Genomic DNA, 16930 nt, shown 5'->3' with positions numbered 1-16930 from the left:
TCACATTATAAACAATTATTTAGTTTTACTTCTAATGTTGCATATTGTTTATTTAGGTTGCATGTTTTTATTTGCCATTCTATTCCCTGCCGCAGTTTGATCTGCGTGTTGTAAATTTTGCAATTTTTCATGTTCAGAACACTTGGCCTTTACCCGGACAAATACGATACATGGATCCAAACCCTACACACAGACATCAAACCTAAATAATTGTATGGATTGGAAAAACCAACCAAATATATATAAAATATCAAATCTGAACCAAAAAAATATCTGAGAAATGGAATAAGAACACATAAAATATATGAAACAAATGTTGATATACAAGTCAAAGATTAATGTAAAACATCTGTAGAACTTCCTGTCTTGGTTTATTAAATTCTATACAGGGCAGGGCAGGAAGTGATATGAATTATTTATATCAATCTATATATATCACTACTACAACAGAATGAATTTATAAATACACTTGGAATTACTTTGAAAATAGATTTATAACTTAAATAGTTAAGTAATTGATTATTATAAATTAATCAATTTTTTTATTTATTCAATCAGTCATTTTTTCAATATTTCAGATATACTTCAACTTTTATCATCTAAATATTAATTTTTTTTTACTATATATGATACATGTATAGACATAATAATTTGCATCAGAAAACAAAAAAATTGACTTTACAGTAACTCCTTTTTACAGAAAAACAATTTTTATTTTAATTTTAAAAACAAGTCTTTTTTTCAAAATCTATCAAGAAAAGATTAGCTATCATCTGCATGACAGTGCATATGAAATAAAATAACAACCAAATTTACCAGTATGATTGAAAGTCAGTGAATATTCTATATTTTCTAGCAGACAGAATGAAATGCCTGCACAAGAATCACCGGTTTATCCAGTGTAGGAAATTTGTCCAGATTACATACCAGACAAAAGTTACAAGCCCTGCTAAAATGTTACCAGTCCCACACATTTTTTCAATTATTTTCGCACACACACACACACACACAAATAAACACAAGTTGTATACAATATACTATGCATGGTTTATTTTAACAACAAAGTAGCTGTAGAGAACATGCATATTCAGAACATGATATATCAGACGTCTGTGTCACTGTTGCTCTCGGCTAGATCAGAAAAATCTGAACCATAGTCAGAATCTAATCCAGCTACCAAATGAGCATCACCATCTGTTTCAGCTTTTGCAACTTCCTCCTCATCAAGTGCATTAGCAGCTCTCTGCTGCTCTACTGCTTCATCTACTGCCTGTATAGCACTCAACTTCTTTCTCCTCTGTCCTTCCATAAAACTTGGTTTTCGGTGGTGATGTCGATTCCATTGGTGTATGGAAGGAATTGGATCAAATTCAGAGACTGAAGGAGAGTGCATCTGTATGGTCATCAACATGGGCATGGTTGAACTCTTCAATTTGTTTCTGTACTGGGTTTTTGTAGCTTTCATCTGTGGAAAGCCCCTTTCACACTCAGATGTTCCTGCTGGTAGTAACAACATCAAGTCAACTACACCAAGAATGTTGGGGAACTCCACACGAAACAGGTTATTGATTGTCTGCCATGACATACTGTGGACTTTGTAACTGAAACAATAAATGCACACTGTTGTTGAATATGTACAGTAAGTAAATAAGTGCTGTGTTTTTACTTTCAGTGAAAAAATATGAACACGATATGTAACCATACCTTTGCTTTAGGGCAGTCCACTCAGACTCAGCAGCTGTCACATCAACACCAGCAATCTAACAAATTTTGATTAAAATGGTCAACCAAATTTGCTTATAAGTCATCTCTAAATTCTAAAACAAAGTAAGGAAATAATGTGATCTCCTATGCAGTTAGAACCTGTCTGAATTAGTCAGAAATATGCATATATATATAAACAAACTATAGTACATCAGTCTGATCACATACCAACTGCGTCTTCATGTGTTGCAGGCCATGATGAAAGGTCAGCCATTTTGGTTGATTGAATCAAACCCTCATTTACATCTTCAAAACGGGTCTCGATGGCCTTCTGTACTCCCTACACTACCTTGCTAACATCATTATTTATAGACTGACTACCACTAAGTTTATGGCCTACAAAGATCCCATCATTGGCCTCAAGCCCAGCCTGCATCTTTCTTTGTTCAGGTCCTGGTCTGAAAAATAAGCCACCACCATGGCACCAATGCTAGTACAATAGCTAACTACACCAGTAAACTACAATTCCGATATTATCTAAACTTCTAATATATTAATAACAAGATACTATTACCTTGTTTCAAATTTTAGAATATGGGATACCGTAGCCTTGATTATTTGATGAACTTGATAAATACATGTCTCCTTTTTTGTAGCTGCATAGATAACTTAACCATTACAGCCAAAAGATCAACAAGGAAATGAGCATATATCATAACAGACTGTGATGTCAACTGTGCCAATAAAAACTTTGCTTTTGATTGAGCTGCAGATGCACTACGAACCTGGGCAACCTTGAAATAAATAATATGACAGTAATTTAAACTAATATCAGTCTAAATATATTCTAACAATGTTTTTTTTTCAGTAGGAGAGAAATAAATGTTATGAAGATCTGACATATTTACCTCACCTAGGTGCAGTACCAATGCTGGGTATGCCTTAAGCATGTTGTGAATAGCTCTCTGAGTATGGCTTATCCAGCGAGTACCTCCAACACGTGTGCTCATAATGACAGGTTTAGCCAGTGCTTCAAACGACCTCTTTAAACCATTTGTTTGTTTGGGGCTCTTGTGATAAAATTTGAAAAGCTGATCCAATAAATCGTACACTTTCTTGAATAGAGTGGATGTACTCATTGCTTGCTTGAAGGCCAGTTCAACTCTGTGTGACATGCACTTTACCATCAATATGGATTTGTTGACATTTCTCTGGAATATGGAAATTACTCCATTGAACTTGCCTGTAAATGACAATTAACTACTCAACAACAACATATATATGAAAAGAGTCCCCCCCCCCCAAACAAAATTGAACAAAAGTTGTTTCACACGATGACATATGTACAACTAACTATAGATTTTTTTCCCAAGTACAAATGTGCTGGTCAGTTACTGGGTCAAAGAGCAGCTTTGCAGTTTGATTGGTAAATCTGCTGTCCAGGTTGCAAAATTGGTGTCTCAATGTTATACTAGTTTAAATGACTAGGAAGGAAATACTAGTAGTAATAAAGCAAGGCAATTTTACCTGTATTTACACTAGCACCATCACCAATGAATGCCACCATCTTCTTAAGAATATCTTTGCTTGCGATATTTTGGAAGATCAGGGCCTTCATGATAGCATCATATATTCCATGAGCATCACCATTCTTACAAGCTATAATTCCCAGGAAATAACAATGAGTAATACCATTGTTGGCAAAATGAACATAGACGATCTCATTCTCAACAACTGAAATATCTGTGCTACCATATAGATATGTATTTAGCATCCTGAATGTGACTTTCAATTTCACTTCGTACAACTTCAGAAATTTTTATTCCTAAGAATAAATAAAAAGAAATTATATATTTATAGCAGAAATACATTTAAATAAATAATAATAACTTGAGTATAGTGCAAAAATCAGGAAAGAGTTCCTTTATACCCCCCATTCCTAACCCTTACCCTACCCTCAAGTAATCCCCATTTAATTGTACATCCCTCTCCTAAGGACATCTATAGTTATCTAGAGGGGCATTTACAAATGAATTGGGTAACTGTGAGCGAGTGTTAGAGTTGGGGTTATGAATGGGGGGTACAAAAGGAACTCTTGCCAAAAAATCATAATGCCAAATTGTTTGAGAAATAAATCTATAAAAAGATAAAATCACATAATACAGAAGCAGTTATAATGAGACGATGATGAAAAAGATGTTTTTCTGATGACATCATATGACTAAACATTCACAAAGCACCATTGAATAAACAAAGTATAAACAATTTTACCTGTAAGTAGGTCCAATATCCAGCTGCTTTTTTTCATCCACTTCACACATCCATACGAAGTCAGTAATAGGTCTAGAGTGTTTCACAATGGCGTGGGCATTACGGAATAGCTTCTCTAACCTGTTAACACTTTTACCATTCAACATTTCGATGATTCTATCAGCAGGAAGTTGTTTTGATGGTGGAGCATTCTTTGCGTCGAATATCAATTTGGCTTGTTTATGACCAATTGACATTTCATGGCATGTGAGGGCATCACGTCTTAAATTGGTACACCCAGTTACAAACGATCCCTTTCCGTACTTACGGAGTTTGTCTGGTATTTTGCAGTTTGATAACGGCCCATAAATAGCCCGGCAGATACAGCAATACACCGTATGACTACCGGTGTCATCGGTGACCAGCCATTCTTTGAACTCCGTCTTTCAGCTTGAAACTATTTTGCGAGTACGTTTTGACTGGTCATACTCCCTATTTGCCGCAATTCTATCGATGCTCGACTTCTGTTTCTTTGTTGGAGGGTCTATCCCCGAAAAACGATACATGTTGTACGCGAAATGAAAACTTTGTAAACAAACTACCCAACGATAGAACTGGTCAGGGGTCACCAGAAGTCTCACTGCACCATGGGAGATAGGACCTGACCCGAGGTCACGTACCTATTATTATGTTAATAAGTCAATGGATTCCGTGTCGTGGGTTGAGAATGCATGGCGGCAAGTCGCGATGTGCGAAGGCAATGCAATATTTTCATAGTTTTGGCTGATCACGTTTCTGTTTAAAATGTTTAGAGCACATATAAAGAATGGTAGCTTGTTTTTATTTTAATTTCGGCGGAAGAATGTGGTAACATGGTGAATGGGTTCTAGAGACTATACATGTGGGACTTCATGATAGAATCTGTCGTATGGTGAATGGGTTCTAGGGGCTGTACATGTGTGACTTCATGATAGAATTTGTTGTATGGTGAATGGGTTTTAGGGGCTGGTCATGTGGGACTTCATGATAGAATCTGTCATATGGCAAATGGGTTCCAGGGGCTGGTCATGTGGGACTTTATGATAGAATCTGTCCTAGTGAATGGGTTCTAGAGACTATACATGTGGGACTTCATGATAGAATCTGTCGTATGATGAATGGCTTCTAGGGGCTGTACATGTGCGACTTCATGATAGAATCTGTCGTATGGTGAATGGGTTCTAGGGGCTGTACATGTGCGACTTCATGATAGAATCTGTCATATGGTGAATGGGTTCTAGGGGCTGTACATGTGCGACTTCATGATAGAATTTGTTGTATGGTGAATGGGTTCTAGGGGCGGGGCTGGTCATGTGGGACTTCATGATAGAATTTGTTGTATGGTGAATGGGTTCTAGGGGCTGAACATGTGCGACTTCATGATAGAATTTGTCGTATGGCGAATGGGTTCTAGGGGTTGGTCATGTGGGACTTCATGATAGAATGTGTCCTGGTGAATGGGTTCTAGAGACTAAACGTGTAGGACTTCATGATAGAATCTGTCGTATGGTGAATGGGTTCTAGGGGCTATACATGTGGGAGTTCATGATACAGTCAAACTTGTGTTAACGACCACCTGTGCAGAGCGGCCACCTGCTCATAGCGACCACCTTAGTACAGTCCCTTCGCAATTTACACGTTAAAGACACTGGATATTAGCAACCACCTGTCCAATGCGACAAGCAACCACCCTATTGTAGACCTATTCACACTTTAACCTTTGTATAACGACCACCAACAATTCCATCGGACAGTCTGCAAAAAGACAATAGCTACTTGCGAATCGCTAACAGGAAAGTGGCCATATGTTACGTTCAGATTACCAAGTACGCAATGTTTAGGGCTAATAGACACGAGTGTCTATCGCAACTTGGTTTGTGAAGTTGCGAAAAAGTCAAAAAAAAAAGTTGAATATCATCTGGAGACTGGAAAGATTTTAACAAATTAAAACAGTTTATCGTGGATGCTTATCCACGTGTGTGTTTCTCGATTCAATTATATTTGTTGTTGTTTAATTATAGTTATTATTTTTCATTCGTATTTACTTTGTATCGATAGACAACCATTTTCTGTATTTGTTGGTTTTGGTTTTATTCGATTCCAAGCATTATTCTCTGAGTTATGTCTGTTAGAAGCCGTTTCATGCTTCATTTCACCTCACAATACATGTATTCCTATGACAAAGAAGCACAAATCAATTTATTGTAAGCCATTTTTGTAATGTCCACAAACATGCCTTTGTCACAGCGAATGCAAGAGAAGTCGCAACTTTGTAGCGGATTAAGCCGAAATGTTTATTCTATAGTGACCTTCTCACATGGCACACCAATCATAGCGTTTTTCCTCCAATTTTAAAATCCGCGATGTAATCCTATTAACCCTATATAAAGGGTGTTTTAGTGCATGTTTAGTGTGGATTGTTCTAATTGTACTTTGATGCCAGACTTGTCTTCCGAAATAAACGATGTATTACAGTCTACCATAGTCTCTTGTGTTACCATTACACAATCACAATGCTCAGTTTTTTTTGGACCTGATCGAATGTGTGCGATAGACAGCCACACAGTTTCATTCAAAGTTTGAAATGAAAAGCTTGTTTCCGATCAGTACTATACTATCGATCCCCAGCCGGCCAGCGACACTTCTGTGGACTGTCTCGCACATGAAGAGCAAATTCCTCCTGTCTCGTAAACAAAGAAAAATGAACCAGTTTTATGAAATATCCAAACAAAATAATAAAACATTCGTTTATTTCGTTTTCATCGCAGGATTGCAAAATCCGACCTGTTTTGGCCGCCATGTAGCTTGATGTTGATCGTTATAAATTATGCTAATGAAGCTAGCGCATGGGCAAAACGTATTGTTACTGAGGGGTCATCTCAGGGTTATTCTCAACAAAAGATATTTTCTATTTTGATCCTCTTTTTTTATAAAAGGTAATATCAATAATTCGCGATCGAGAAAATTCGTTTCGTTTGGGCAGTTTTGACACGTCGATGCTTGCTACAAATAACTGTAAAATTGTGTGTACGATCATCGTGTTTCATTTCCGGTGCATTTGACTTTCTGATTCAACACCGATAGTTGGAGCAATCGTTATGAGTTTGGTAAATTTTGTTTATTACCAATGCTTCTTCATTTTTAATGCTTTGCCTGTGCATTTTGTCACAGTGTACAATCGACAATACTAACGATGGGACTGATTACCACCTATGATGAAATATGTGTAAGAGACTGGGGAATAAGACTGCATGGCAAGAGTGTGAAAGACCGAGCTGAAACGCCAATGCGGCGGATGGTTGACAATCGTTCTTATGCATTAAATACACCAATGAATCCATGAGCAGTGAATTTACATGATATTTGTAGTAAAAAAGTAAAGCTGTGTAATTATCCACATGGAAATGAGTAACTTTTATTAAAAATGACCTATTTATTGTACAGTGTGTGGGTTTGCTTTTATGTTTAGATTATGATCTCCCTTAAAATCCCTGCCCTAATTAATATTCATGATTGAATGAATAAATTAGGCCACCTCCATATAAAGACCACCTGTCTATAAAAGACAGTTTGGCTCAGTCCACTGACTGTCCTTTATAGACAGGTTTGACTGTATCAGAATCTGTCGTATGGTGAATGGGTTCTAGGGGCTGTACATGTGGGAGTTCATGATATTAGAATCTGTCATCAACAATTATGATTTTATATAACAGTAAATACCTTGTATTTCGTCAGTTCTTTATTGATATCAACGGTCAACTCAGGATGGACTTTCTGGTACGCATTCACAAGATTTCGAAATCTAAAGCATACAATTAAAAAAAGCTTAAAAAGAACTCTCTTGTGCTGGAGACACATTCAAAATTAATTTAAAATTACTTGTACTTGAGATATGGATGAAAAAGCTGAAAACTATTTTGCAAATCAGGTAAAACTAATGCAACTGATGCGCAATGCAACAGACCAACTATGTATCAAGTTTAATTGAAATGTAATCAGAACCAAAAAATTATGAATTATTATGCTAATTAGGGAATTAATATGAACAGATTTTAACCCAAAATTGATCAGGCCTGTCTATTGTCCTAGAACATTTATGTACCAAGTTTTATTGAAATGTGATGATCAGTACTTGAGATATCAGTGTGAAAGTTGAAAATTGGTTAATTATGTAAATTAGGTGATTAATATGCATAAATATTTACCGAAAATTTGGTCTTTGCATAGTCCAAGAGGATCTATGTACCATGTTTCATTGAAATGTGATTATTAGTACTTGAAATATCAAAGTTGAAAATTAATTAATTATGCAAATTAGGTAATTAATACGTACTGATATTACCCTAAAAACTATCAGGTCTGTGCAGTGTCCTATAACATATATGTACCAAGTTTCATTGAAACGTGATGATTAGTACTTGAGATATCAGTGGAAAAGCCGAAAATTGACTAATCATTATGCAAATTATTTAATTAATATGCACGAATTTTTAGTTCAGAGCATCTATGTGCCAATTTTCATCAAAATCCAATGAGTGGTTCTTAAGATATCAGTGGAACAGTCATGGAACAGCTAAAAAATACTGTAAAGGGGTTAATTATTCACTGGGTTTTAATTTTGCTTATTTCGCTGACTGGAAAATGCGCTAAATTAAAACCCAGTGAGTATGTAAAATTTAGCATAGAACACATTATCTAAATGATTGAACCGTGAATTTAAAACCCCATGAATATGCCTGAAATGCTAAATCAGCGAAATTTATACCCAGTGAAAATTAGTCATTTTACAGTAGCTAATTATCATGCAAATTAGGTAATTAATATGCATTGATTTTTACTAAAACCTAATCAAATCTTGGATTAGGTGTTTCTATTTAGATTTGTTTTTTTTATTCTTGGTTTCACAACCAACTCTGAGTCATTACCTTTTGATAAGCAAATGGTTGCCCAAAACATTTTTTATAGTCTTCCATTTTCTATAGTGTTATTGGTCAATAACTTATAGTATAGACTACTGGGAATAACTTACTTGTTAGAAAACAGCTCAAAATCACCCAGTAAATCACAGATCCTTATACCACTACGACCGGCTTTGTTGGAATACGTCGGACCAATACCTTTCTTGGTTGTTCCAATGCTGGAAAACAGCACAAACACATGGTGGGTTAATGATGGAGAGGACTAGATAACAACGATGGGAAACAATCTGATTGAGCATAAATAAATGCAAACAAGCTGATGACAGTTTATATGAAATTACATAAATTTAAGTATTATTTTGAATGTCATATAATATGATACGCATTTCAGTAAATGAGAGAACTCTCACCAACAAATCAAGTTTATTGGAAATAAATTTACCTGTTTTTTCCCTTTGCTAATTCTTGCAGTCCATCCACTGTTTGGTGCAAATCAAACACTGTGTAGGAAAATAAATTAGTAAGTACAAGTTATGGTATCTGCATAATTTTTCACAATGTGCCTCAATAAAGAGATTCCCAAAATACTCATTATATAGGACAGTTTGTTTAATCAAAATGTGTTTTTATTTATTTGGAAATCTGGTACTGTAACCCACAGTATTGTCAAGAAGGAATAAATTAAGATACACAAACACATGCCTGTATTTTCTACATCTACTGTATAAAGCTTAATTCTTCACTGGATTTGGTATATAGTACTTCCCCGATCATAAGCCCAGGGACCTAAACATGTAAAATCAGGTAAAGTACACGGGATGGGCGAAATGAGTCATCATTGATTTCCACGACACAGTTATGTTCACATATACAAATACATACATTTTATTACAAAGCAATTTACATGCTCTGAATTTATGGTGTACAAATGTGTGGGGTCTGTGGGAAAACATACACAAACACTCCATCTCTGAATTTATGGTGTATAAATGTGTGGGGTCTGTGGGAAAACATACACAAACACTCCATCTCTGAATTTATGGTGTATAAATGTGTGGGGTCTGTGGGAAAACATACACAAACACTCCATCTCTGAATTTATGGTGTATAAATGTGTGGGGTCTGAGGGAAAACATACACAAACACTCCATCTCTGAATTTATGGTGTATAAATGTGTGGGGTCTGTGGGAAAACATACACAAACACTCCATCTCTGAATTTATGGTGTATAAATGTGTGGGGTCTGAGGGAAAACATACACAAACACTCCATCTCTGAATTTATGGTGTATAAATGTGTGGGGTCTGAGGGAAAACATACACAAACACTCCATCTCTGAATTTATGGTGTATAAATGTGTGGGGTCTGTGGGAAAACATACACAAACACTCCATCTCTGAATTTATGGTGTATAAATGTGTGGGGTCTGTGGGAAAACATACACAAACACTCCATCTCTGAATTTATGGTGTATAAATGTGTGGGGTCTGTGGGAAAACATACACAAACACTCCATGCAAAGCAATTTCCGCCATGATGTTTTTCAGCACGATTTGGCCTGAAACTGTTTTTTGACCTAACAGGTCAAGTCTTTAATTAACAAATCAAGAGCTGAGTCATACTGACAAAGTTTTCCCAATTATTGACGATGTAATTTTGTTAATGCATTGTGGAAATTAATTTCTGCAACGTTAAAATGCAATCTGAGATTATTTTCATTAAAAACTGGTGATTCGCAATTTTTGTAAGGTAAACTGAGTGTGGAATAAGTATTTGAACACCTCTCCTGGTCATCAACTGGTTACATGGAAAAATAGTTTACTCGTTCACACCCCATTCACCATAGTATCAATGGACACAATTACTCAGAAAAGTAAACGCTGGTGGGCTTATACTTTGAGAGGGGCTCATGATTGGAGAAGTACAATATATTTTACTTAATAAGCAAAATCAGAACCCATTTAACAATGAAAATCATTGATTGTTTCCAAATCCAGTGAATTTATTCGGCAACATTAAATTCAGTGAATTTATTTGGCAACATCAAATCTAGTGAATTTATTTGGCAACATCAAATCTAGTGAATTTATTTGGCAACATCAAATCCAGTGAATTTATTTGGCAACATCAAATCCAGTGAATTTATTTGGCAACATCAAATCTAGTGAATTTATTTGGCAACATCAAATCCAGTGAATTTATTTGGCAACATCAAATCTAGTGAATTTATTTGGCAACATCAAATCCAGTGAATTTATTTGGCAACATCAAAACCAGTGAATTTATTTGGCAACATCAAATCCAGTGAATTTATTTGGCAACATCAAAACCAGTGAATTTATCCGGAAATATCAAATCCAGTGAATTTATTTGGCAACATCAAATCCAGAGAATTTATTTGGCAACATCAAATCCAGTGAATTTATTTGGCGACATCAAATCTAGTGAATTTATTTGGCAACATCAAATCTAGTGAATTTATTTGGCAACATCAAAACCAGTGAATTTATTTGGCAACATCAAATCTAGTGAATTTATTTGGCAACATCAAATCTAGTGAATTTATCCGGAAATATCAAATACAGTGAATTTATTTGGCAACATCAAATCCAGTGAATTTATTTGGCAACATCAAATCTAGTGAATTAATTTGGCAATATCAAAACCAGTGAATTTATTTGGCAACATCAAATCTAGTGAATTTATTTGGCAACATCAAATCCAGTGAATTTATTTGGCGACATCAAATCTAGTAAATTTATTTGGCAACATCAAATCTAGTGAATTTATTTGGCAACATCAAAACCAGTGAATTTATTTGGCAACATCAAATCTAGTGAATTTATTTGGCAACATCAAATCTAGTGAATTTATCCGGAAATATCAAATCCAGTGAATTTATTTGGCAACATCAAATCCAGAGAATTTATTTGGCAACATCAAATCCAGTGAATTTATTTGGCGACATCAAATCTAGTGAATTTATTTGGCAACATCAAATCTAGTGAATTTATTTGGCAACATCAAAACCAGTGAATTTATTTGGCAACATCAAATCTAGTGAATTTATTTGGCAACATCAAATCTAGTGAATTTATCCGGAAATATCAAATACAGTGAATTTATTTGGCAACATCAAATCCAGTGAATTTATTTGACAACATCAAATCTAGTGAATTAATTTGGCAATATCAAAACCAGTGAATTTATTTGGCAACATCAAATCTAGTGAATTTATTTGGCAACATCAAATCCAGTGAATTTATTTGGCAACATCAAATCTAGTGAATTTATTTGGCAACATCAAATCTAGTGAATTTATTTGGCAACATCAAATCTAGTGAATTTATTTGGCAACATCAAATCCAGTGAATTTATTTGGCAACATCAAATCCAGTGAATTTATTTGGCAACAGCAAATCTAGTGAATTTATTTGGCAACATCAAATCCAGTGAATTTATTTGGCAACATCAAATCCAGTGAATTTATTTGGCAACATCAAATCTAGTGAATTTATTTGGCAACATCAAATCCAGTGAATTTATTTGGCAATATCAAATCCAGTGAATGTATTTGGCAACATCAAATCCAGTGAATTTATTTGGCAACATCAAATCTAGTGAATTTATTTGGCAACATCAAATCTAGTGAATTAATTTGGCAATATCAAAACCAGTGAATTTATTTGGCAACATCAAATCCAGTGAATTTATTTGGCAATATCAAATCCAGTGAATTTATTTGGCAACATCAAATCCAGTGAATTTATTTCGCAACATCAAATCCAGTGAATTTATTTGGCAACATCAAATCCAGTGAATTTATTTGGCAACATCAAATCTAGTGAATTTATTTGGCAACATCAAATCTAGTGAATTTATTTGGCAACATCAAATCCAGTGAATTTATTTGGCAACATCAAATCTAGTGAATTTATTTGGCAACATCAAATCCAGTGAATTTATTTGGCAACATCAAATCCAGTGAATTTATTTGGCAACATCAAATCCAGTGAATTTATTTGGCAACATCAAATCTAGTGAATTTATTTGGCAACATCAAATCTAGTGAATTTATTTGGCAATATCAAATCTAGTGAATTTATTTGGCAACATCAAATCCAGTGAATTTATTTGGCAACATCAAATCCAGAGAATTTATTTGGCAACATCAAATCTAGTGAATTTATTTGGCAACATCAAATCTAGTGAATTTATTAGGCAACATCAAATCTAGTGAATTTATTTGGCAACATCAAATCTAGTGAATTTATTTGGCAACATCAAATCCAGTGAATTTATTTGGCAACATCAAATCTAGTGAATTTATTTGGCAACATCAAATCCAGTGAATTTATTTGGCAACATCAAATCTAGTGAATTTATTTGGCAACATCAAATCTAGTGAATTTATTTGGCAACATCAAATCCAGTGAATTTATTTGGCAACATCAAATCTAGTGAATTTATTTGGCAATATCAAATCTAGTGAATTTATTTGGCAACATCAAATCTAGTGAATTTATTTGGCAACATCAAATCTAGTGAATTTATTTGGCAACATCAAATCCAGTGAATTTATTTGGCAACATCAAATCTAGTGAATTTATTTGGCAACATCAAATCTAGTGAATTTATCCGGAAATATCAAATCCAGTGAATTTATTTGGCAACATCAAATCCAGTGAATTTATTTGGCAACATCAAATCTAGTGAATTAATTTGGCAATATCAAAACCAGTGAATTTATTTGGCAACATCAAATCCAGTGAATTTATTTGGCAATATCAAATCCAGTGAATTTATTTGGCAACATCAAATCCAGTGAATTTATTTGGCAACATCAAATCCAGTGAATTTATTTGGCAACATCAAAACCAGTGAATTTATTTGGCAACATCAAATCCAGAGAATTTATTTGGCAACATCAAATCTAGTGAATTTATTTGGCAACATCAAATCCAATGAATTTATTTGGCAACATCAAATCCAGTGAATTTATTTGGCAATATCAAATCCAGTGAATTTATTTGGCAACATCAAATCCAGAGAATTTATTTGGCAACATCAAATCTAGTGAATTTATTTGGCAACATCAAATCTAGTGAATTTATTTGGCAACATCAAATCTAGTGAATTTATTTGGCAACATCAAATCCAGTGAATTTATTTGGCAACATCAAATCCAGTGAATTTATTTGGCAACATCAAATCTAGTGAATTTATTTGGCAACATCAAATCTAGTGAATTTATTTGGCAACATCAAATCCAGTGAATTTATTTGGCAACATCAAATCTAGTGAATTTATTTGGCAACATCAAATCCAGTGAATTTATTTGGCAACATCAAATCCAGTGAATTTATTTGGCAACATCAAATCCAGTGAATTTATTTGGCAACATCAAATCTAGTGAATTTATTTGGCAACATCAAATCTAGTGAATTTATTTGGCAATATCAAATCTAGTGAATTTATTTGGCAACATCAAATCCAGTGAATTTATTTGGCAACATCAAATCCAGAGAATTTATTTGGCAACATCAAATCTAGTGAATTTATTTGGCAACATCAAATCTAGTGAATTTATTAGGCAACATCAAATCTAGTGAATTTATTTGGCAACATCAAATCTAGTGAATTTATTTGGCAACATCAAATCCAGTGAATTTATTTGGCAACATCAAATCTAGTGAATTTATTTGGCAACATCAAATCCAGTGAATTTATTTGGCAACATCAAATCTAGTGAATTTATTTGGCAACATCAAATCTAGTGAATTTATTTGGCAACATCGAATCCAGTGAATTTATTTGGCAACATCAAATCTAGTGAATTTATTTGGCAATATCAAATCTAGTGAATTTATTTGGCAACATCAAATCTAGTGAATTTATTTGGCAACATCAAATCTAGTGAATTTATTTGGCAACATCAAATCTAGTGAATTTATTTGGCAACATCAAATCTAGTGAATTTATTTGGCAACATCAAATCCAGTGAATTTATTTGGCAACATCAAATCTAGTGAATTTATTTGGCAACATCAAATCTAGTGAATTTATTTGGCAACATCAAATCTAGTGAATTTATTTGGTAACATCAAATCCAGTGAATTTATCTGGAAATATCAAATCCAGTGAATTTATTTGGCAATATCAAAACCAGTGAATTTATTTGGCAACATCAAATCTAGTGAATTTATTTGGCAACATCAAATCCAGTGAATTTATTTGGCAACATCAAATCTAGTGAATTTATTTGGCAACATCAAATCTAGTGAATTTATTTGGCAACATCAAATCTAGTGAATTTATTTGGCAACATCAAATCTAGTGAATTTATTTGGCAACATCAAATCCAGTGAATTTATCTGGAAATATCAAATCCAGTGAATTTATTTGGCAATATCAAATCCAGTGAATTTATTTGGCAACATCAAATCCAGTGAATTTATTCAGCAATATCAAATCCAGAGAATTTATTTGGCAACATCAAATCCAGTGAATTTATTTGGCAACATCAAATCTAGTGAATTTATTTGACAACATCAAATCTAGTGAATTTATTTGGCAACATCAAATCTAGTGAATTTATTTGGCAACATCAAATCTAGTGAATTTATTTGGCAACATCAAATCTAGTGAATTTATTTGGCAACATCAAATCTAGTGAATTTATTTGGTAACATCAAATCCAGTGAATTTATCTGGAAATATCAAATCCAGTGAATTTATTTGGCAATATCAAATCCAGTGAATTTATTTGGCAACATCAAATCCAGTGAATTTATTCAGCAATATCAAATCCAGAGAATTTATTTGGCAACATCAAATCCAGTGAATTTATTTGGCAACATCAAATCTAGTGAATTTATTTGGCAACATCAAATCTAGTGAATTTATTTGGCAACATCAAATCTAGTGAATTTATTTGGCAACATCAAATCTAGTGAATTTATTTGGCAACATCAAATCCAGAGAATTTATCCACAACAGTCAAAACAAGTGGTCTTTATATGAAGGTTTTTTTTATGGATCACCAATTTGTACATTTAACAATGAGATGCTGCTGCATATTTATTTGAATTGATCAAAGTCAATAAGTCAATTTGTTATGATTGGAATGCTAATTATTATTTTGGTCTCTGAACAAAGACGTAAATATTGCCAGACCGTCAACAATAATACAGTGTGCACTTCAAACATGCTCTTTTATACACACAAATATCAAGATAGAGATGTCCAAATTAAGTCGAGAAATAACAAAATTAGATCAGTATTCAAAAAACAGAAATTAATTCACCAAATTACACTCTCGAAAATAAAGATCACACATCACTAACAAAAAAAAAAAATATGTATAATCGTCACCACTATAGATATTTTAAAATAGAATGATGAATTTTAATGCTTATTGATCATTTTAATCAGTTGTGAGAAGATTAGTCAGAACATTTAAATTGTAAAATAGCTATAAATGGCTACTATGTTTCTATCTGTGTCAAAGGATGTTTATTATAAAGCACTATAATACAAATATAAATTTACCTAAATGTGCTCTGTCAGATATCATGAGTCGATCACCCCAGTTGCATAAATTGTTCCGTTCAGCCTCCTCAAATAATCCTGGTAAGTGTATGACTACTCCATTACCTAATGGATGACACAAAGCAATAACACATGACTTTGTTCTTCTCATTGAAAAATCAACAATCACTTATATGCAAGCATCAAAGTCTATCACCATTTCAGAAATAAAATATTTATGATAACCAAATTATTGAACCAATCTTAGGTTAGCATAAAACATCTTACAATTGTTATTTTTTCCTGCCAAAACTTTAGTTCACATTTTAAATTTGATATTAATTATAGACAGAATTTGAATTAATATTCTGAATCGATTTTTTGTGTAGAAGGATACACAAATTTGAAGGACACTATTTTGTGGAAAGATACACAAATTTGAAGGACACTATTTTGTGGAAGGATACACAAATTTGAAGGAGACTAT

General features: G+C 33.7%; 1 protein-coding gene and 1 pseudogene across 2 annotated transcripts in view; both read right to left on the bottom strand.

The window, feature by feature from the left end:
• Positions 1–16930, bottom strand: part of LOC100366624 (adenylosuccinate synthetase isozyme 1 B-like) — a 39008-nt gene that overhangs the window by 14650 nt on the left and 7428 nt on the right. Inside the window, exons 3-6 of the mRNA XM_002738981.4 lie at positions 16465–16569; positions 9355–9412; positions 9023–9130; positions 7714–7795 (exon numbers count right to left, since the gene is read on the bottom strand). Coding sequence (XP_002739027.1) covers positions 7714–7795; positions 9023–9130; positions 9355–9412; positions 16465–16569 — 353 coding nt within the window. The remainder of the gene's footprint in view (positions 1–7713; positions 7796–9022; positions 9131–9354; positions 9413–16464; positions 16570–16930) is intronic.
• Positions 1024–4211, bottom strand: LOC144357955 (zinc finger protein 862-like; annotated as a pseudogene). Its single transcript, XR_014928236.1, has 7 exons — positions 3976–4211; positions 3232–3452; positions 2613–2947; positions 2279–2498; positions 1933–2162; positions 1690–1817; positions 1024–1601 (listed from the first exon to the last, which is right to left on the bottom strand). The product of XR_014928236.1 is annotated as a zinc finger protein 862-like (transcript).

This window comes from Saccoglossus kowalevskii, chromosome 2 (assembly GCF_978046115.1).
Source record: "Saccoglossus kowalevskii chromosome 2, keSacKowa6.1, whole genome shotgun sequence".
Taxonomy (NCBI): domain Eukaryota; kingdom Metazoa; phylum Hemichordata; class Enteropneusta; family Harrimaniidae; genus Saccoglossus; species Saccoglossus kowalevskii.
This window is presented reverse-complemented; position numbering and strand designations above follow the sequence as displayed.